The sequence below is a fragment of the Lepidothrix coronata genome, unplaced genomic scaffold (genome assembly GCF_001604755.1).
Source record: "Lepidothrix coronata isolate B3197 unplaced genomic scaffold, Lepidothrix_coronata-1.0 Scaffold183, whole genome shotgun sequence".
NCBI classification, from domain to species: Eukaryota; Metazoa; Chordata; class Aves; order Passeriformes; family Pipridae; genus Lepidothrix; species Lepidothrix coronata.
The window spans coordinates 825,420-846,768 of NW_016690363.1; the positions used below are offsets into that span (position 1 = coordinate 825,420).

A 21,349-nucleotide genomic window follows, 5' to 3' on the forward strand; every position below is an offset into this window, starting at 1 on the left:
GAGGAAGTGACAGAGACAACAAGTTTCATCTATTCCTTGACCCTCAACAAATTGAGGAAGTCTGTAACTATTGCCCCTGGGGTGTTCTGAAATAAGACCTCTCTCTCCAAGAGGAAACAAGCTCAGGATTAAGTGAACAGAACTGCCCTGCAAGCAGCACGCAGCCGCCTACAGACCGGACTTTTAGGAGCTGCCAAAGCTTAACCCACCTGGCCTCTAGTCTCACTGTGATCATAAGGAAGAGCAAACAGTCATCTGGCCAGCTGTTTGATGTACACAGAGAGAACTGGGCTGGATAAAGAAGACAGTTCGTTTTTGTAAGAAACAATATATTTTATTTTTCTGACACCACAGCCCTGGCGAGTGGTTTTGTACCAAATTTAATGGAGGTTACACAGAACGTTTTACGCTGGGGAGGAAAAAAAAAATAACCACAAAAAAAAATCCTGGGTAACTTTTAGTGTCTGTTCCACTCCCACATTAATAAAATCACTTGGGGTTTCTAAGAAAAGGAGAATAGGAAACAGTGAGAGAGACTACTGTAGGATGTAACAGTGTCCAAGTCCAGCCCCTTCCTAGAAGTGGGAAGAGTCCCCACGTGAGGAGAGGCTCTCCTAGATTTACTCCCCAAAATAACACAATGTATTGCAGCTGCCATAGGAGGAGACAGAAGGGGACGGAGAGAGAGAAGCCTATTTAATAAAGAGTGGGAGGGAGAGACAGAAGGTGCTGGACAGCACGCCATAATTTGAAAAATATGTCCTTAACTTATTATTTATTTCTTTTAAAAGATTCCCCTCACTGAACTTAAGTTCCTTTTTGTGCTTTTCATTAATACTCTGCTCTGAGGTCGTAGTTTGGTTTTTCTATACATTGGGTGTTGAAGGAAAATAGTCCGAAGTTCTGAAGATGGATTCTCCACCTAAAGTAAACAGCCTAGAATCCCATTCTCCTCTCACCCCAAAGACTAAAAGTCTCTGCTAAAATCCCTTTTACAATATAGTACAGTACACAAAAAACCCCAAAAATAACCGAGAGTCCTGGGAGAAGCCAGTCCGAAGGACGTAAACATACAGAGAATGGTGCAACTTGTGACAAATGGCAATTCTCAAAATACAGCTACAGATTCTCAAAGCAGGTGCCGTCACGGGATACCCAAGTCCACAAAAATAATTTTTAAAAAATAAATCTTAAAAAAAAAACAACCTGTTTAAATGAATAATTTTTTTTTTTTTTCAGGTAATTCCATACATTCGAGATTTCCCAAAGCGTCCTCTGGTCTCTTTTCACCTATTGCATGGCCAAACTGTACTCCTGAAGCTCCCAAAAAAGCCCTCAGGACTTGGAATCTCATCTTGACAAGGATCAGAACATCCAGTCTTATGGTAGCAGCTTAAAACATCATGTTCCCTGGGTTTCCAGGGCCTTGGCTAAATCCTCCCATGCCAACGTCAGCAGCCATACCTCGGGGCCTCATCTGGGGGGGAATCATGATGTTTTGTTGGGGTCCCATCATGCCCTGCATTGACATCATCATCCCGGGCGACCCCACGGGGCCCGGGTGGCTGTACAGCCCCGCGGGGGCTCGGTCCTTGCCCGGGATCATGCCCACGGCGGCCACGGGGTTGCTCATGAGGGCGGGCTGGCCGGGCATGGCCGGCTGTGCTGGTGACATCATGCGGTGGTGCGGCCCCATCATGCCCTGCTGCAGGAAGGCCGGCGGCCTCATCGGGTTGTGGCCCGGCATGGACGGAGCCGTCCCGAGGGGGATGTCCGGAGTTCCCACCGGCCCAGGGCCCCCCATGCCAGGCAACGTTAGTCCCATCCTCGGGGTCTGCTCTCCTATCATCCCCTGCATGTGGGAGAAGCCAGGCCCGGGACCCTGCGGCTGCTTGCGGCCTGGCACCTCCCCACGAGGGAAATACTGTAGTGTCTGGCTGGGCTTCTCCGACGGGATAATCCTGGACAGGTCAAACTCGGGTATTCCCGTGGCTCCAGGGCGGATCACCTCCTGCAGCTCTGGATCAGTGAAAACCGAAGGCATATTGTTTCCAAGAACAGTGAAGGAGTCTGGACCACCAGGGCCTCCAGTCTTGCAAAGTGCTGGATCTGTCGAACTTTGGGGCAGGTTGGTAGGACGCCCCAGAGGTCCTTCTCCGTGGAAGCCCATTCCCGCTGGGAAGTTGCCTTGTCCACCGCTGGGCCCGTTGTGTGGAAATGGCACCTGCTGTGGAGGGGACTGTACGGGGGGGAACCCCTGTGGGAAGCCCAGGCGTCCTTGAGGTACCATTGGAGACTCCTGGGAACCGTGCCCCATCATTGGGTTGTGTGACATCAGGCCGGGTCCCACGGGGACCCCATGAGGAGGTATATTGGGTCCCATAGCATTTGGAGAGGGCATCTGGTTGTTATGGGAAAGAGGCTGGGTCATTCCCATTGGGCTAAGGGTTGGCATTGGACCCACTGGGTTTGGACCTGAAATTCGAGGATTCTGAGAATTAATGCCCATTCCTAGGGAAGAAATAAGGAATCACATTTAGACAGCAGCCAGTAATAATCAATAAAGCTATCAGAGAGCTTTCTGCAAGGTTATCAAGTCCGCACACACACACCAAAAAAAAAAAAATCAGCCCTAGTAATAAAACATCAGCCGTGGCTCTGAAAAGTGTTATTTTAACCAGAAATTCGATGGCACCTGAATAGCTGCTTCCCTAAGCTTCTCACTGCCCTATGAAACAGTGACTAAAGCCTGCTCCATAAGGAGGATCTCAATCCAACCCACACCTTTACTACCTCCCTGGCAGTCCACATGATGCAGGCAGTAACAAACGTGTGTCTGTGACAGATTATCAGCACATGGGCACTTGTCTACTGGGAAGTGACAGAATCTCCTCTCAAAACTCAAGCAGTGATAAATCAGGTAACCCTTGTAAGACTAGGAGGCAGCGATCAATGAGGTTAATGAGTTATCATCATGAACTTATTCAATTAGCCAGCTTCCCCAGATACATTCAGCCACCCCGATCATTACTGAGTGAAACACAGGGCAAAGCTACAGGTAAACTCAGCAAGAACTCATTACCAATTGCCACTCCCATGAAACATCCACCCATTCCTCCTTTCAGCTGTTAATTCAATTGGGTGGAGGGACTACAGCCTATTTTTGTATTAAACAGGTACCCATGAGAATTAAGCTATCAGCAGGGTCTAGATTTCTCATATAAACGTGCTCACCCACACGACAGCCCAAAAGGACAATGTTTTATTTTACTTTTCCTTTAACTCTTTCAGGTAGGGACCTGGACAGTTTCCCTCAGTCCTGGCTGAGGTCACCTGCCATTACATATTCCCTGTATGGGAAGATTTATGTTTTCAGAAAGTGCTCCAACACTCTCTTTTATTAAAAAGGCAATCCACAAAGCTCAGGATTAGACCTGATGATTCAGTGTCAAAAAAACCCCCAAACCAACCCCAAAAAACCAGTGAAGCTTCTATGACACTGCCTTAACACAGGGGAGATATGGTTTCCTCTGAATAAGAGTCTGACCCTTATTCCCATGAGCAGCCCTCACTCACACAATTAATTCCAGTCTGCCTGAGTGGAAATCTCCTCCATACATAAAGGTTTTCCAGATCAGACAGTTTCTGGACGGAAAAAAAAAAAAACCAGCTCCAAGGAGAATTTCCAGCTCTGCATTTCAGAGAATTGCAACTGCCTTCCTCAAAAACAACACATGGCTATATATTCCTCGAGTTTTTTCCCTCTCTCACCATCTTCATTTGATGAAGCTTCCGTAAAAATCACCCTCACTGTACTGCCTGATACTTTGTGCTTAATGTTTCTTTGATTTTATTACCTGGTACACTGTTCATAGGTGGCAAGTTTGGGGAGCGGGCTGGAGGGGAGTCATCATCCGAGCTGGCCACAGTTTTGATGGCATCATGATAGAGCGGTGTAGAGCTCGGCATGGCAAATTTGGACATCCTGGACATCATAATGGAGAGGGGATTCTGGGAGAGGGTTGGCTCTGGAGGCATTGTGTAAGGACTGCTAGAGGGAAGATTTCCAGGGAGAGTCACAGGAGCAGATTGGCTGACTGTGGAAGGAGGTGGACCACCTTAGGAAAAAAGGAAAAGACAGAAAGAAAGTTTAATTTTTCATCCTTTTTCCTTAACTCCAACTCTTTTCCTCTAGAAATCTCAAACACTAGAAATCTTTTTTACTGCAAAACTTTACATGACTAATGTAATCAATGCCTGCGAAAGGTAACCAGAACAGACCAACTACTGGTCAAGCTGGTTAATATCTGTTATCCTACTGGAAAACACTTCTACTGGAACTATCTTGAGCCTCTACAAATCTACACGAAGAATTACCAGTTTAGTCTGAAAATCTTACTATTCGATTTCCATACACCGAAGACAGACTTAGGTACAGGGGTTAGCCATAGAAATCAAAATCTATAATCGTTTAGTTGTTCCTGCATCCACCAAATGTCAACTGTAATTCCTTTCCCCTTTTCTTTAGGAGGTATCAAGCAAGCACAAAAGACACAGGCAGCACAAGGAAAACTGTGGCAGGTATTTCTGACAAACTGCATGAGGAGCTACAACTCTGCTTTATGTTTCATTACATATTTCATGCATACATATTAGCTGCTTATTCCAGTTAAAGAAGCATTCTCTGTACTTATTATCTTAACATCATCCTTCGCTCTCCCAAAGAAGTGCAGAAGTAACTGCACTGCCCATCTCCTTTGTTCTTCCACTGATAAATTCCATGAAACTCCCACCGCTGTGAAGGAAAGATGCTAAACCAAAGTTGTACTCTCACTGAAAATTCACTGCACGTTCCTCAGCCACTCCCAACCAAAAAAAAAAGAAAGTAGAATAGATAACACTAAAATTCTGCAATGCCAAAACACTCATGCTTTGGAAGAGCTGTGTGTAAAAGCACTCATCAAGCAACACTTCACACAGATTGCACAGATTATTCTGGGTTGGAAGGGACCCACAAGGCACAGACAAAAGCACTAGGTTCTGACTTGTAGGCACCTGGGCTCACGCCGGGCCTGGCCTCAGCAGACACTAACACCCAGCCTGCTTTCCCGAGCACAGACCCAGCCCGCAATCCCAGGGTTACCCTTGCCAGCAGCCCCGCAGGCATATCCCAATCCCCATCCCGGTCCCGGCCGCCGCCGCGCCGTTACCCGCGGCAGCACTAGAGGGCAACGTGGGCAAAGGGCTCCTCTCTCTCTCCCAGCCGGAAGAATTTCCCGGGCGGGAAGGACAGCCCAGAGGGGTGAGTGTGCTGCAGGGTGAGCTCCGGGAAGGTGAGGACAGAGGCATGCCAGCACCTGGAGCCTGAGGTCCCAAGCACGGCACAGCTCGGCACACAACTGAATGCTACGGTGATTAGATCACTCCAGAACCTTTGAAGCCTGAAAAACTGAAGCACAACTTCCTGTCTGCAGTGTAAACCTGAAAAGCACCAACCACACCTGAACCATGCCTAGACACAGGGCTGGCTAAGTGTGCTCAGCATGTCTTTGTAGGAGCTTTTTATCTCAAAGAGTTTTCATAACATAAGCAGGACCTTCTCCACAAAGCTACAATCACCATGAGCTACAACAGCCAGACCCCTACAAAGAGAGATTTCTCCCATCAACTCTCTACATCTTTTCACACCTCCTGACCCCATGCTTTGGCTTTTATGTCCTCTGAGTGATCAGCCCTCAGCTGGACACATGGGAGGCACAGTACTCACCCACAAATACGAGAGGAGGAAAAGCCCTTGCCCTTCACTCAAACAGCCCCCCTCAAAGAGGCAAACAGCCATCCAGCCCCTGCCCTGTTGAGAGAACCCTTCTCCCTCCCTTGCTGCACACGTTGGGTGACCCGACGCGAACCAAAGCGCCGGATCCGGCTGCCGAAGGCGGCACTCACCCGACTCCACGTTCCCCAGCATGGCTGGAGAAGACATGGTCAGAGACGCCTTGTGGTTCGGGGGAATCCCGGGGCTCTGCAAAGGAGGCTTTGGAGATGAAGTCCATCCAGGAGAAGGTGCGGGGAGAGACGGAGACTTGAGGTGGACAGGAGAAGCAGCAGCAGACCCCAAGACAGGGGGGGACTTAATGGAGGCAGCAGCGGCTGCGGCAGTGGGGCCCGCGAGCATTCCTGCCAGCTGGGAGGGCGTCTGGGGGGACTTGAGGTTCCCCGAGGGAGACCCCATCATGGGAGACTGGACCTGGCGCATCGTGGGGGACTTCAGGGGGTTGATTCCTGGCGAATGCACCTGACCAGCTGCAGAGATATCCAAGGGCTTGCGGCCGAGGCTGCGCTGCGCGGGGGGAGCAGTGTTGAGGCTATTGGGGTTACTGGTGGGATTGAGAGGTAGTGGCGGCATGTGGCTGAGCCGGTTGTTAGTCCTTTGGTCAGGCCCGATCTGTTCTCTGAGATTCCGGAGACCGACTCCTGGGCCCTGAGACATGGGGAGGAAAGGCCTGGGACCCATGCCATACTCCTGCTGCGGGTGCTCCCCGAACGGCAGCGGCACCATTTTCTGCTGAGAGGAGAGCATCTCCGAGACGCCAGGGCGCAGCTTCATCATCTCTTCCGGCCCGACTCCTGCCTCCCTCAGCTTCTGAGGGACCAGGGGTGGATTGGAGCCCATGCTGACATTCATGCCCATGTCCCCCTTCATGCTGCCAGGGCCCATCCCAAACTCCAGCTCCCTGCTAGAAGCCATTTGTGGGGGTATTCCTTTTGGGAAGTCCCCCCTGGAAGGGCTCATCGGTCCTTCTACCGGCATGCGAGGGAAGATGGGGTTGTTGCCAGGCTCCATGTGTCTCTGGGAGGGCATCATTCTGTTTATCTCCATGCCGGGCCTGATGCCTTCCATGTTCAGACCAGGAGGAAGGCCCATCTGTTTCTCAGCCAGCTGCTGCTGGTAGAGCTCTTCGGGCAGGCCCTGTGGATTGGGAAACCGCTCCCCTCGGCCAGGGCCACTGAAGACACCCTGGCCAGGAGGGAAGTTTCGGCCGTCTGGGATTTTTGGCACATCATCTGGCCAACTAACTCCTGAAAGCCCAGGCCGTGAGGCGGGATTCGGGACACTGGGGCCCTCCATCTCAGGGTTCATCATTCCTGCAAAACCAGGTAGGCGCATTTGGCTCCCGGGTACGTTGGGATGAGGGGCCATGCCCCTGGGGGGCAGAGAGTGTGACATGTTCATGCCTTCAGGGAAGGGCTCTGGGCCCCCAGGTCCCCAGCCCTCACCAGGGGTCATCTGGTAGGGAGGAGGAGGACCTCGGACCACCCCACGAGGCCCGTGCTGGTGGACCATCATGTCCTGCAGGGAACACTGCTGCACAACCACCTGCTCTTGCTTTCTCCTCTTCTCCTCGTAGAACTCCTGCTGCAGCTTGAGCCAGGCCACCTGCTCAGGAGTCATATGGTCCAGGTGGTCTGGGCCTATGGGTCCTGACTGGGAGTTCATTGGTGGTGGCCCCATTTCATCTGGAGAAAAAGGCATGTCCCTGTGTCCTTGAGGGCCAAATGGAGCCCCTCCATCTGTCCGAGACCCTGACCCTTTGCCTAAACTTTGGGATTGAGCCATCATAGCCTGTATCGGCCCTTCAGGTTTCTTTTGGGGACCATCCAGCACCCCAGCATTTGGGGGAGGCCCCCCACTTTGCCCTCCAGCAAACTCCTTCTCATCAGGGAAGAGCATGCGTTGTATGTCTCGCAGGGTCTGCAGTGAGCGCTCTCGGTGCTCCAGCTGCTCCTGTGACAGTCCATCTGGATTCTCGCCCAAACTGGATGGGTCCCCACCAGACACCTGCTGGGGAGGACCTTTGGGGTCTGCAGCTGAGCTATTGCTACCTTGGGAAACCGGGCTAACCGCTCGGTTATTGGGGGTCGAACTCTGCCCAAATCCTTCCGTCTGCAATGGGGTAGAGTTGGCAGGGCTGCCCACGGACATCACTTTGCTTTCCACGCTGGGACTGTCTTGATCTATGGGACATGGGGGGCCAGTGGATTTGGACACCGGCGCTGACACGGGTGGGGTCGGCTGCATTTTGGCGTTCTGGGGAGGGTTCTGGTCCTGGGCAGCGGGGGGCTGGGGCTGCGGCAGGGGCTTGGGTTCAGTCCGAAGTGCAGTGATCTGGGGGTTCTGCAAGAGAAAGCCACACGTTGTCACCTGTTCTTCCTACAGCCCTGGCACACAAGCAGCAGTGCAAACAAAATGCCCAGTCTCAACCCCACCAGCCCAAACTTTGCAGGGAAGGGTAGCCTTCATGTAGCCATTACAGAACAGCACCTCTTTTGCTCAAGACATTACTGCAGGAACCCCTTTCTTCTGTGCTAGTTCTGCATGAGCAATGGGCTGGAAACACACTACCCAAATATTGCAAGACTCAAACTCTTCTTTGGATGACCCAAGACATTTGTGTGCAGAAGGTTTGAACAAAAACTGTCTTCCTGAAACTTATTTCAGAGCGTAAATAACCATCCATCACTCTGAATCACACACAAGCACATTGACCGTTTCCCCTTCCCACCCACACGCAGGTATTCCCTACCAAGGGTACAGTGTTTCGTTCCGCCTTGCTGTTTGAGATGTTCTGGATATGAAAGGACACAATGGTTTCCACCTGTCCCTTCAGCACAGCTTCTGCAGCCCTGCAAAGACAGACAGGCAGATGCACATATCCAGTTGAAGCTAAGAATCGATTTTTCTCAACTGGCCTCCCTCCTGTCTTTCAGCTGGCACAAGGCAGAAAGACTCAACCACAAGTATTTCACTCTAGATGAGTAGCAGCAGAAAAATGCTTACATCTACAAACTCATCAGCATTCAGGGTTCACGTCTCAGTTTAGCCCATCCTGCACAGATTGCAAAACAACATCTACCACCATTGGCAAGAAACAAATAAAAATCTCCATTCCTTAGAGGAACAAGCAGTCATTTCTCAGAGGGAAAAAAAAGTAGGGACATTCTCCTCTACAGCCCCTCCAACGACCCCAAAACAAGTAATGAGTTTTTGCTACTTGATGCAGAAAGTGCCCTTGACAGTCTCTTAAAAAGCAAGCACAAACAGAACTCCTGCTCCCTGAAGACATTCAAGCATCTACCTACTTACTTGTTGGCCATCTCAGTAGAAAAGACGTAAACCACTTTGGATGGAGTCTTCTGCCCACTTGCTGGCTCCAAAGTGGCAGTCAGACCATGGGAAGGTGTGGAAGACCTTGGGGCTGAAGCATTTGAAGGAGTCATGGAGTGTGGTGTGTGCTGAGACTCCTGGGACTTCACGTGATCAGCAGAATTGCAGTCTGGAAGGGGAGAAAGAGGAAAAGAAAGGAATTACTACCTTGGGAGCACTTTGGAAACCATTTCTGGAAACTGATCAGAGCTTTTTCTCCTCAGAATTTTTCTGCTTCTTCCTCAAGCAACACTAAAGGCAATTCTCCTATTACACCATGCATCTTTCCTCCAATGCCACGCTGCCCTTCAGGCACCACTGGGAGAAAGCTCATCTTGTCCCTTTTCAAGGCCTGTGGCAGTTCCCAGAGCTGATCCCTTTGAATTCTCTCATGGCCACACAGAAAAGCAGGAAAATTACACACTAAAATGAACAAATATAAATATGCCTGCTTCCAAGGAGAACGCTTGTAAAATTTCACTTTTTTTTTTCCCCCTTCAGCCACCTTAGCCAGGTGACCCAGCAGATGGACAACCAAGGAAAGACAGACCACTGCATATCTAGTGTGGTTTTGCACTGCCTCACAGAGGCAACGCTGGAGCCAGGAACAGAACACAGAAATATCAACTCTCTGGCTTGTGTTACCAGCCAGGGTACTACAGGTTGTATCTGTGTTGACAAAACAGACTTGCATATTGTTCAAAACCTGTTACAACAGAGCAGTTCCTGAAAGGCCAAAGGCCAGAAGGAAACCAACAGGTTGCATTTGTACTTTCAAACCCTCTGGGGGAGTTTCAGAGTTACAAAGGAACTTTCCCACCAGAGTCAGGCCTGCTCTCTGAGTGGGAACAAGACATTTGCCAATGCCAGCTATGACAACCTTTCCTCTTCCCCTGCTCTCCAGACCTTTAGACTTTGTTGGAGGGAACTTACAGAATCCCAGACAAATAACATTTGCATAGCAATTCTCCATCTCACAGAGAATTCAGACTAATTGTCTGCACACGAATCCTAGCAAGCATACCTTTGATTTCAGGGTCATCATTAGGAGTCCCAGCTTCCCTCTGTTCAAAGGAGTCTGCTGAAATGCTCCTCTCTCTCTTCCCCTTCCCCTTGGCACCATTTCCAGCCCCATTCTTCAGCCCCATGCTCCCACCTGGGCCAGGGAGCACTTTGGGGGTGTGACCTCCACTTTTGGGGTCACAGGGAGAGGGCTGGGATTGGCTGGTGGAGCCCCCTTGTTTGCCTTGGTTGGAAAATTTGGAATCCAGCTGAGGGTTGCCAGACGGGGACATCACTGTAGGGGGGCGGACCATCACCTCCTGCTTTGATTTGGGGCTACAGGGGACAGGAGAAAAAAAAAAAAGATAAAAAAAGTGACAAATCACACCATTGATTCATTCAGCCCTGTAGGAACAGATTAGAGTGAAGCAGAAACAACCACTGTCACCTTGCAAGCTAAAACAATTGCTGACACATAAAAAATGCCTGCAAGCTTAGAGTCATGCAGGTGCTTTTCTGAACATGCCCTGAAAGGGTTATTATCCAAGATGGGATCTCATTGCTCAAGAAGGCACCAAGGCAAACCACAGACCTGCCAGATCCCAGAAACTGCTGTCACATGAGGACCCACCTCTGGAGCTTCTGTCAATAAAGACAACGGTTTCTATGTGCACAGAGGAGCGCCTCACACCAAGACCAGCTCAGAGTAAACAAACAAGGCACAATAAAGTTCACCTCACCACTCTCCTGGACCCCAGCTACATGCTACAGCTCCGACCAGAGAAGACCCCCACCCCCCTCCCTTGCACCTCCCTATCCAGTTCTACAGGGAGCACAAGGAAAACCCAGCATTGCTGCAGCATTCGTCATACACCGGGGCGAGCTGCCAGGAAAACACAAACCTCTGACCGTGAAAACAATTAAACCAGCTACAACCTGCCTCTGAATAAGGAAAGAGAAGGAAGGATACCATCTCCAAGCACACTCCTGCAAAATGGGGCAGATGGAGCTTCCTTAATTTGCCAAAGCAGATTCAGAGTCTTTCCTTTCTTCTTCCATCCAGCAAATTGCATCCTAAAAATATTTTGCTCCTCTGGGTTTTACAGACATATTAGCCACCCCTTTCTCCTCACCCTCCACTTACTCCATTGCAATTGGATCTTCTGCATTGTGTTTTCCCATCATCACTATCACTTCCAACAGGCAGTGCTTGCTAGCATCCTCACTGTGGGACTCACACAAGCTGTTTCCTCCTTAGGAAAGACATCTGACTCAGAAGCATTCCCTCTGAAATACTCCTAAGTTCCGGATGACCTCTAGGAGTAAATAATCAAACCCAAGAATGCTGTCAATCAGACCATTCTAAGTCCCTGGGCGCCGTTTTGCTTCCATATTCTTCCCCTTCCAGATAAGTGGAGGAGAGATGCTGACCTGCTGCACTGGCAGGTGACTGACGCAGAGGATCCCAGTGCTCAGCAGATCAGTTCTCCAGGCTGCTCAGGCCAGTAATACAGAGGAAGCATTTTGTGTGAAAATACAGGCAGAGAGACCTTCTGCTGCCCAACTACCCCTTGGGAAACAGATAATTAGAAGAGGAGGGGGGGGGGAATCAAGACAGAAAAAGCATGTTTACTCTCCAACAGCCTGTTCAGGCACCTGATGGGAAGGGAGGAGGGCACGTGGAATAGAAAATCCACAGCTTTCAGCTCATCCTGAGCCTTGCAAACATGGAGACCCGTCAGCACTGTGCAGCCACTGCTCAGGCACTCAGTAGGTCTGATGGGAGCACGAAGGAGGGCCAGTGGAGCCAATCCAGCAGCACAGCAGGGATGGCAACACCCACCAACCCAGGGCAGCTGAGTGCAGGCTCTTCCCCTTACCTCTGTGTGTTGCCTGACGGGGAGTTCCTCACTTTGGGGTTACTGGAATGCATTGACAGAAATCCTGAGCTCACAGTCTCACACACACGCAGATGGGCTCTCGTCAAGTTCCCCTGGGGATCGTGCCGCCAGAGGCAGCGTCGAAGCGCTTCCTGCCACCCGCTCCTCTCAGTGCTGGCTGTCTGCTTGCCTTTTTTCTCTTGGCTCCTCGCTGGTTTTGCACTGGGCACTTCCCTCCTGCAGCTCCAGCATTCTCTAGACGCGTGCCTCCTGCCGCCCAGGGGAAGTCTCGCATCTCCAGGGCACCCTGCAAACCACCCCACGAGAAGAGAACAGAAAACCAGTGAGGAACTTCCCGAGCGGTCGTGGCTGGTGTGAGGCAGTACACGGCAATTCTTCCCCCATTCCCGAGAAGACACGGGAGAAGAGCTTTCAGGTGGATGGGTATTTCCAGACCAGAGGCAGCCCTGGCTGGCCACTCAGTTTACAGGCACTGAGGCCATCTTCTCTTTGTCCAAAGCACATCATTCTGGAGTCAATAAATCAGGGAAGCACCCTGTATCTGAACACTTTGATTCCACATCTGTGCTCAGCTTAAAGACACTTCATAGCAAGTCAGTAGAAAGTCAAAACTGCAAATCCCCAACATGAGTTAGCTATCCAGAATTCCCCTTTGAATGGCTGTAACATGATATTTCTTAGGAACATAAACTCTCCTTAAATCTTTTGTCTCCTTGGTCCAATATACCAAGACATACGCTCAATGATGTGTGCTAAGGGTTACACAAAGGGAGAAAAATAAAATAAAACACCTTCCTGGCCACCTGTAAGCTACCAGCTATGTGTGATTACTCTGAAAACACCAGGGGTTAGTCACTCATCATATCTACTTAGAAAGGCCAAAAAGCACTAGAGAAGTACCCAACTAAATTTGCTCAGCAACACTCTACAGACCATTGAGGCTTTAAAAAAAAAACAAACAAACAAACAAAAAAACACCACCCTCCCAAAAAAAAAAGACACTTTTTCAGCTTCTTTTTTAGAGACAATATGCATGACACGGGCAACAAGGCACCTAAAACTGTTTCTGGAGGAGGAAACTATTGAACATCACTGTTGACATGCTTTGGGCTAAATTATTTTGGAACAAATTTCTGTCTTGTTTATGTTTCAACAAAATCTCTCCTGTTCATCTCACCTACTCAGATGCAAATCCACTTAATTTAGAATCTAACCAAGATTTATTGTTAATGTATTAAGCATTGCTAGTTAAATATTATTCAAATGTAAATATTCCCGATATTCCTTCTCAGCACCAAAGAAGTAGTTTCTTCCTGTGTATATCAAATGAAACAAAATAAATCTTACCAGAACGGGAATGTCTTGAATTTTATGAAGAAATTACTGTTCAAAACTGCATTTCAGAAACAAAAATTGCCTTGTTTACGTGATGACACCAGAAGATTAAAAAACACTCTCTGACCACCTCTGGCCAAGGAGATTTATCAGCAACTCGTAGTAGTGAGCACCATGGTTTTCCAGTTCCCCAAATTTATAGAGTTCTGAGGCTGTGCCACTACACATTTTAGTGACTTTGCACTGCTGTACTTTAACATGATAGTGATCCAAACTGCAGCAGTTCCACAAAGCTCTGCATCATCTCCAAAAATTCTCCTCTCCACCACATGCCTCCCTCATGAGCCAGAGAAGTCACCCTGCTCCCCATTCTCACCTCCACTGTGCTGCACAAACCTATTAATACAGGGAATGTTTCTGCAATAAATATCTCATTTTAAACACCTCCTACTAGGCATAATCAGATGAACTCCAGTCTGAGCCACACAATCCAAAGGACCCACATCCTTCTCCAGGACTATTAGCTGGTTATCCCACTGATTTTGAGAGCAATGTTGGCTTTATCCTATCACTATTGTTATTACTATCATGCTACAATTGGAGCTGGTGCTATACAGACACACTAAAGATGAGAGAGAACCTCTTCACACATATCTAAATTGTATCATCTTTGCATGCAAATTTGGCTCCTATGTCTGTTTTGACAACAAAAGTGAAACATCAACAGCATCCAACCCCGCTTTTCAAGAGATTGATACGTCTGTAAAAGTCAGTGGAACTTGGTGATACTGCAGGGTCCTCACTTGAGGTGAAGGTGTGACTGAAAATACAGTGAATTTCAGGATAAAAACAAAAAGAGGAAAAAAAAAGAAAAAAGGCATAACAGCATTAAAGGGAGCAGAGCTTGATGTTTATAGCAGGACATAGATGCCTGCATGATGAACTCAAGTATTCTAGTTGTTTCATCCTCTGCTATTCCATTTGGATATTTATGCATTATGTTACCTTTTATTACAAGATGAGAATTGCCTCAGACTCCCAGTCTTGCACAGTGCAATGAGAAAACACGAACTGAAGAATCAGGATCACGCTGGCTACACGGTATTTCTGACATCAACAAACTTTCAAGCACTTCACCCGGGGGCGGGGGGGGAAACCTTCCGTTTTTTTAACCCTACTTTTTTATTCTATATACACATATCTTCCATCTATTAGAACTGATGCGCTCTGCAAGGGAACTGTATTTTCCAATCTCAGTTTAAATTTCTTCTTACCAGAGAGAGCTATAAAGGACACATCAATATATTCATTGGTGGAACAACAGCAACTCAACTTCCCCGGCTTCTTATTTCTGCACACTGGGAACGTACCATCTTTTATAATGTGAAGTGGAATGCCTCATGATTTTTCTCAATGCACTTCTAACATATGTATGTCTGGGAATCCAGGGTTCAATAATGGAAAAGCTCTAGAGAAATGTATTTTTGCAGCTGGAGTCTGCCTGCCATAGCAAAGCCTTTATCATTGCTCTAAAATTAAGGTCACTGACAGTGAATGGTCAAACCACTTCTCAAGATGTTTTGGCAAGTTACAAGGCTGTATTTTCGGCATTGCTTTAAGGTATGCCAGGCAATGGCTGCAGGGAAAAGGGATGGCTCAATTGGCTACTCGTTCTCACCACCTCTCTCCTGACCACATCAGGGAAAGATGTGAATGGGAACTAACCCAAGGGAAACAACAGAAATCCCTATTCAGCTGGATTCGCCCCCTGATCTGGTTGATCATGCAACCACATCAGTGCCGTTGCAAGCTCAAAGGAGGAGGTGAGAACAGGTGAAAATGCAGCCTCACCCCTCTCGGCTGCAGCCTACAATTTGGATGGCTTAAAATGACTTCAAATCTCAGTTGCAGAGACAAAAAAAGAGATGGATCTGCACTGGTGGAGATGGGACAGGTCCTCTCCTTTCCAACAAGTAGCTTACCAAGACCCCTGGTGTCACGACACGGCAGTACTCATCGTGGAGGCCATGAGTTGCAAACCACTTGTCTCACAAGAAACGATCACCTGGAAAACAAGAGAGGAAAAGTTTCACCAACAAGAACACAGCCAAGGCCAAGCTGTGCACCCCTTCCATGCACCCAGACACAGAAGCAGAGGAATCAAAGCTTGCTCTGAACCACCGACAAGGGGAAGCCTCTGCTCAGACTGGCAAGATTTGTCAGCACCCAAAAAGCCACCATCAGACTGGAAGAATCTGAAGAGCTGCCCATGGAGGAGAAATAGGTCAGACCTGCTTTAGCACTCCCACATTTCAGCCAGCTCAATTCCCATGAGCTCATCTGTGCTTAGAGAAGCTGACACAAAGCCTGGACATGTCACCTTCCCTTCTCTGCACCCATCTCTCTTCAAAGGCTCACCTTCCCCTCACTATGTGCTCAGCAACTCCTGCCAAACCCCTGTGCTTCGCATATACAACCTCCCCCACAGCCCGACATGTTTAAATAAAAACATCAAGCACCAGGTAGAGCCAGGCAGTCACATCTAGGGGAAAACCAGGCAGGTTTTAGGAGGAGGAGGCACTACCCACTGTTCTGACAGCTCCCACTTTACGTCATTGTACACACTACAGGGAGAAGGGAATCCAACGGCAACCCTTCCCAAGTAAGGCATACTGCAAGTCTGCTCGAGATAGAGGGGCCAACCCCACCCTGTACTATGGTTATTTCCTATAAGGTCAAAAGAGTCCATGGCCCAAGAACCCATCAGCCACATTTTCAGTAATACAGACAGCCCTGCATCAATTAATGCTCACTCACATGTTAAAGCAAGTTTAAGTGTCTGAAAGTTTGGTAATGCAAGGGAACACAGACTTTGAGGAACAGCTTAACAGCAAAACTGAAGTCAGTAAAAAAGGAGCCAGCTTCTCCCTCACCCACTGTGAAAACTGTAGAGGCTGCAAGAACAGTATGAATCCAGACAACACACACACTGTCAGGGCCAGCACAGTCTCTCAGAGCACTCTCAGCTATTTACACAGCACGGACAGCCCTGCAGTAAAGTATGACTGCAAACTGAAATCACCACCCGAGGTTTTCTGTGTAATCCCAATGCATTCTGCTGACCAGATCTCCCAACAGAAACGCAGGAGCTGGAGGCTCAATTAGTTATGCATTGTGAAACCCTGTGCATATTCTCTTCCCTCCAACATTCTCCAACTATTATCTACTGCAGCTTCACCTTAATAATGTAGCAAGCACTGCCATGTAATCCACTTCACAAAACCAAACTACAAAGCTAGGCCCAAACAATGCAGCTACATTCTCCACCCAGTCCAGCCAAATCAAACAATGAAATCATCAGCGTGATAGACCATCCTTATCTGGCCAAGTCACACCTGCAGACAGAAGCTGAAACAAACACCTATCGCAACAAGCTGCTTCATCCAGTAAAACCTACCACAGCAGCACAATCATCCCTGAATCCAATTACCCAGTAATATCTCCTCTCCCCTTTCCCCCACCCCACCCAATGAAACAATACAGGCTAAGCCATGCCAGTGCCAATACTGACACACCTCTACCAAAGCGGCGACAGAAATCACTTTTTCCCTTGAAGAGGAAAACGTGTGAACACCAGCACACAGCAGGATGGGCAGAATCTACCACAAACAACGGCCAAAGCTCTACTGCTTGAAACACTCAATCCCAACTTGGCAAAAAACTGCATTACAGACCACAGCTCAGGCCTGCTATAGGGGCACCATCCATCTTTTAGGCTACCCAGTCGGGCAATGTAATTCCATCCCCCAGTGTCCCATCTCTGCTGCTCACCTGCATGGTCTTAGTCCCCAGCCAGCACAAGACAGCTTGCTCTCCACAGTGATTTTGAGAGCACGAGGCTGAGAGGACGTACACAAGCAGCTACCACGGAGTAACCAACAAGATGCAAATGCACATCTTGGTTTACCTTTTGGTTAAGTATTTGTGAACCACCCCTGTACTTCTACAAACCAGCCACCATACTACTGCACTGCAAACAGAAGGTGAAAAAAAAACATCTAAACTAGCTCATTCCTACTTTAGGCCTTTAAACTGCAGAAGCTTGGTAGTGATAAGTGGTCAAGTACCTGGAGGTGTACAGCATTATGGCTGCTCCAGCAGGAACAGCTGCAGACATCACTGATTCACTTCAGTCTTTTCTCCCCCTCTTTGAGAAGGAGAATGTGGAGAGATGAAATAAAGGCATACCAAGTAGATAAAAGTATCAGACTTGTGGCCTTACTGTGACATGAAGCATTAAAGGCAAGAAACCTTTCTCTGTATACAAGAAAGAGCACGCTGCTATTTTCCCCGTGGCCTTTCTGAGACTGTCAGTCTGTGCTGGACTGAGGCTGGTGAGAGCCAAAAATCAGCATGGAAGAAGAAAAAAGGCTAGAGACCTGCTGCTACAGAAAACAAAAGATAACTTTGAATGGAAGCTGAGCCTGCACCCTGAATTGTATCTGTGGCAGTGGAGTGGGCAAGGAAGGAGAGAGAGCAGAGTAGGAGACTGCTCTGGGAAGAGCAGTAGCTTTAGGAGGGACCAAAACCAGCAGCAGCAGGAGGTATTTGAGCCACCACTCATCCTGACAGCCACCAGGAAGCAAACCTCTGCATGAGCATCCACCAGTGGATTCCCTGTGTGACCTGAGAGGTGGGGTAAGGCAATGAATCAGCCAACACGCTCCTTCAGCACAATTTTACTGGGAAGGGCACATCCTATTTCTCCGACCCTCATTCAACCACATAACAGGGAGAACAGCTGCACTGGCAAAAGGTGAATCCCCTACACTCAAGAGCTACCACTGATTTTCATCACGTGCTGCACTTACCAGTTTTGTTAAGCATTTGCTTATTTTACACACTTGCAGCTGTACTGCACATTACTTTTTAATAAGCTGCTGTTTAATGAAGTACTTGATTACACACCTCATTGATAAGGAGAGCAAGTGGGAAACAAGAGGACTCAGGAAGGGTTATTTAACACTTTTATTGAGCTGTCAGACTTCCTTAAGATCATGTAAAAGCAAACAGATAAATTGACATGAGTATTCTACACCCCACACATCTCCCCATGGCATTGGAGGATGGAGGGACACAGGACACTCTTCAATCCCTTGAACCAGCCCCAATTTCTAGACATGGCTCCCTACCATGGGCTATTAAATACACCTTTAAATCTGCCTCTACCTCTTAGCAAACGCTGCCCTCCTCATCCTTTCCCAGGAATGCATAAAGCACGTGCTTGTAACACAACTAGGATTGGACCCACCAGCATTCAAACAGGTCTGTCAAAAACGCAGCCTTAACCTCCTGTACACCAACTGCCGTGCTGGACCCAGGAAAGCGACTGCCACCAGCCCAAGCCAACCCAGCTCTATCCCTTCCATTGCTAGCACTTGTGATCCAGCTGAAAACTGGCACCAGATAAGACAGGAATAATTTTCAGGAGAAAACTTTCATGTTTCGTCCAGCCAGGTGGCCACATGCTCACTGTCACAAAGGAGGCAGCAGTGACTGATGTCACAAGCATGGACAGACCTGTGCTTGTTAAAATACACTTGCATCCATCTCCTGGATGGCAGGTTCCTCTGCCCTTTTTCCTAAACAAGGGCAGAAAATACATGGGGTACCTAAAGAACTGCTGGGGCTAAAGACATAGTGTCACATGTGCACATAAATTCACACGCCATCTGAACACCACACAACTCTGCTCTGCCATCAGTAGACACCCTGACTACCTACACTGTCCTGGCTCTTTCCACTGCAGGGTTTGCAGACCTCAGCCCTCAACCAAACTACACAAATTATCACACATCAGACTTTCAGCTGACATGCTCCACGTGCACCTTCTACCAGAAAGGCAGGGGCCACTTGCACGAGGGTCACCTCATATGGCACATGGACCATATTCCACCCAAAACAGCTGATGATTTGTGAAAAATACCATGTTCTATCCTTCCCTAGTAAGCCACAAATCCCCCTTACTTATAAATTATTTTCTCAACATCAAGAGATAACTTGTCCACCTAAGCTGAGCAGACAGCAACTCACAGCCAGTCATCAATTTCTAGATGGTCCTAACTTGTTCTGAAGCAGAGTGGACTTTCCTGTGTTTATGTCTTGCCAATAAAAAGTTATGGCATACACAAAGTCTTCAGTTTCACAAAATATTCCACTTACCCCCGTCAGAGAAATCACTGCTAACCCAAAGTCTGCACAGTATTACATCTCTGCTCGCAGTCTTGCACTGGAAATGACTCTCAAGCAACAGAATAATCAAGAACTTGTCACCTGAAGTTATTTTGCTACATGAATGTGGGGACTACACAACCTCCATAGAGAAAACACCTTCTCCGTGCACATGGTGAGTACACACCTCTCTGTTAAACTCCAAATGAGTTGGTTATTGCCTACAGTTACCTCCAGCCCCGAAGCACAGAGAAAGGGGCTGAGCAAAGACAAGCTCACTTAAAATTAGCACCTTGAAGACCTACGAGCACACTGACATGGAAAGAGCACGCAAGATTCTATGCCATTACATGGGAGAGGAGCTCCTCTGACTTGCTCAACTTAATGTAAGAATTCAGGACCACAGGAATAAGCCTCACAGAAACTGTAGGAACATATTTAATCACCCCTGTGCAAATGAAGTATGTGTGGTCATACAACGTAGCTCTGCTGAGCCTACCTGTGCCTGCCCGTATCTCAAGTCAGACAGTACAGATACCCTTCCTCCCATAATTCCCCCCAAACTCCTATCACCACACACATGGACATCTCCCAAAGAACCAATCTGTCCTAAAGTCCATCCAGAACAGCAATGGCCACAGGAAATTCAACCTTTTGGTCTCCATCCTTAAAATGTAAAGTCAAAGCAATCACTGACAAAGCACAATACAAACCCAAAGGCTCAGGGCACTAAGTGTTTTACGATGTTTCTCGTGTAACCATCCCCTTCTCTCAGAAAATGGTATCTCTAGCAACTATTCACTTCCTCCTGCTGGCAAGCACATGGATAACCAACAGTAGCCACAAAGCATAAGTAATTAGTATTACTATATAAGTAATTAGTATTTTTAGGTACTTTAAAAAAAATCATTCTGAAATAGTCTTTTGCAACAAACACATTACCCACCACTCTCATAAGCACCACTTTTGAGAGCTGTGAGTACCACTAACACTTTTTGTCAAACAGACAACTACTTGCCCATTAAACCTTTTTTCAGTGCATCAAACAACATTTCAGTGCATTATTAATCCAGTGGGGACGAATGACTGTCCTAGACAGCTTCTGACTCTGTACGACTCCTTCCCCAAAGTAATGGAGGAGACAGACACTTATGGATGCTGGTGAGCAGATCCAAGGTGTACAGAGACAGACACGAAGAGCCTTTTAATTTCCCAGCTGCTATTATGTAGACAACACTCCAACTACTTGGTCCACCTGGGACTCAAACAAGCTCTTGGCAGATTCTGACACAGTTCCAGAAATCAGTCTGGGGGAAAACGCCAAGAAGAAAAACCCCTAAAAAAAAAAAAAAAAAAAAAAAAAACACCTCAAAGCCTAAGCTACAACTATCTGCTTGGGTACAGGAACACTATGAGCACTTCCCCTTGGTGTCCATGCCATGCCAGCCTCTCCAGCAGCAGTGGCATTTGCAGGTCAGCCAGGCTGCTGCCAGGGCGCTGGGGACGCTGTCGCGCACCCCACAGCGTCACACTGACCTCAGCCCAGCACCCCTGCACAGCTGCCAGCACCAGCTCAGCTCCACCTCTGTTAGCAATGCTGGGAGCAGCCTATGTACTTTACAGCTGGAGTTTTAAGCACCTTACGTGGGGTGTCACTTGCCTGAGCAGCAGCCCC

General features: G+C 48.2%; 1 protein-coding gene across 5 annotated transcripts in view; it reads right to left on the bottom strand.

The window, feature by feature from the left end:
- Positions 1–312: 312 nt before the first annotated feature.
- Positions 313–21,349, bottom strand: part of BCL9 (B-cell CLL/lymphoma 9) — a 31,655-nt gene continuing 10,618 nt past the window's right edge. For 2 of the 5 annotated variants that reach the window (XM_017830780.1, XM_017830781.1), the window contains exons 2-9: positions 15,426–15,508; positions 12,088–12,394; positions 10,230–10,543; positions 9,146–9,335; positions 8,586–8,685; positions 5,947–8,176; positions 3,858–4,118; positions 1,243–2,511 (exon numbers count right to left, since the gene is read on the bottom strand). In XM_017830780.1, the coding sequence (XP_017686269.1) occupies positions 1,394–2,511; positions 3,858–4,118; positions 5,947–8,176; positions 8,586–8,685; positions 9,146–9,335; positions 10,230–10,543; positions 12,088–12,140 (4,266 nt within the window). In that variant the 5' untranslated portion in view covers positions 12,141–12,394; positions 15,426–15,508 and the 3' untranslated portion in view covers positions 1,243–1,393. Of the gene's footprint in view, positions 2,512–3,857; positions 4,119–5,946; positions 8,177–8,585; positions 8,686–9,145; positions 9,336–10,229; positions 10,544–12,087; positions 12,395–15,425; positions 20,214–21,349 lie in introns of those variants that run through there. The other 3 variants (XM_017830779.1, XM_017830778.1, XM_017830777.1) reach the window with 3 other exon arrangements.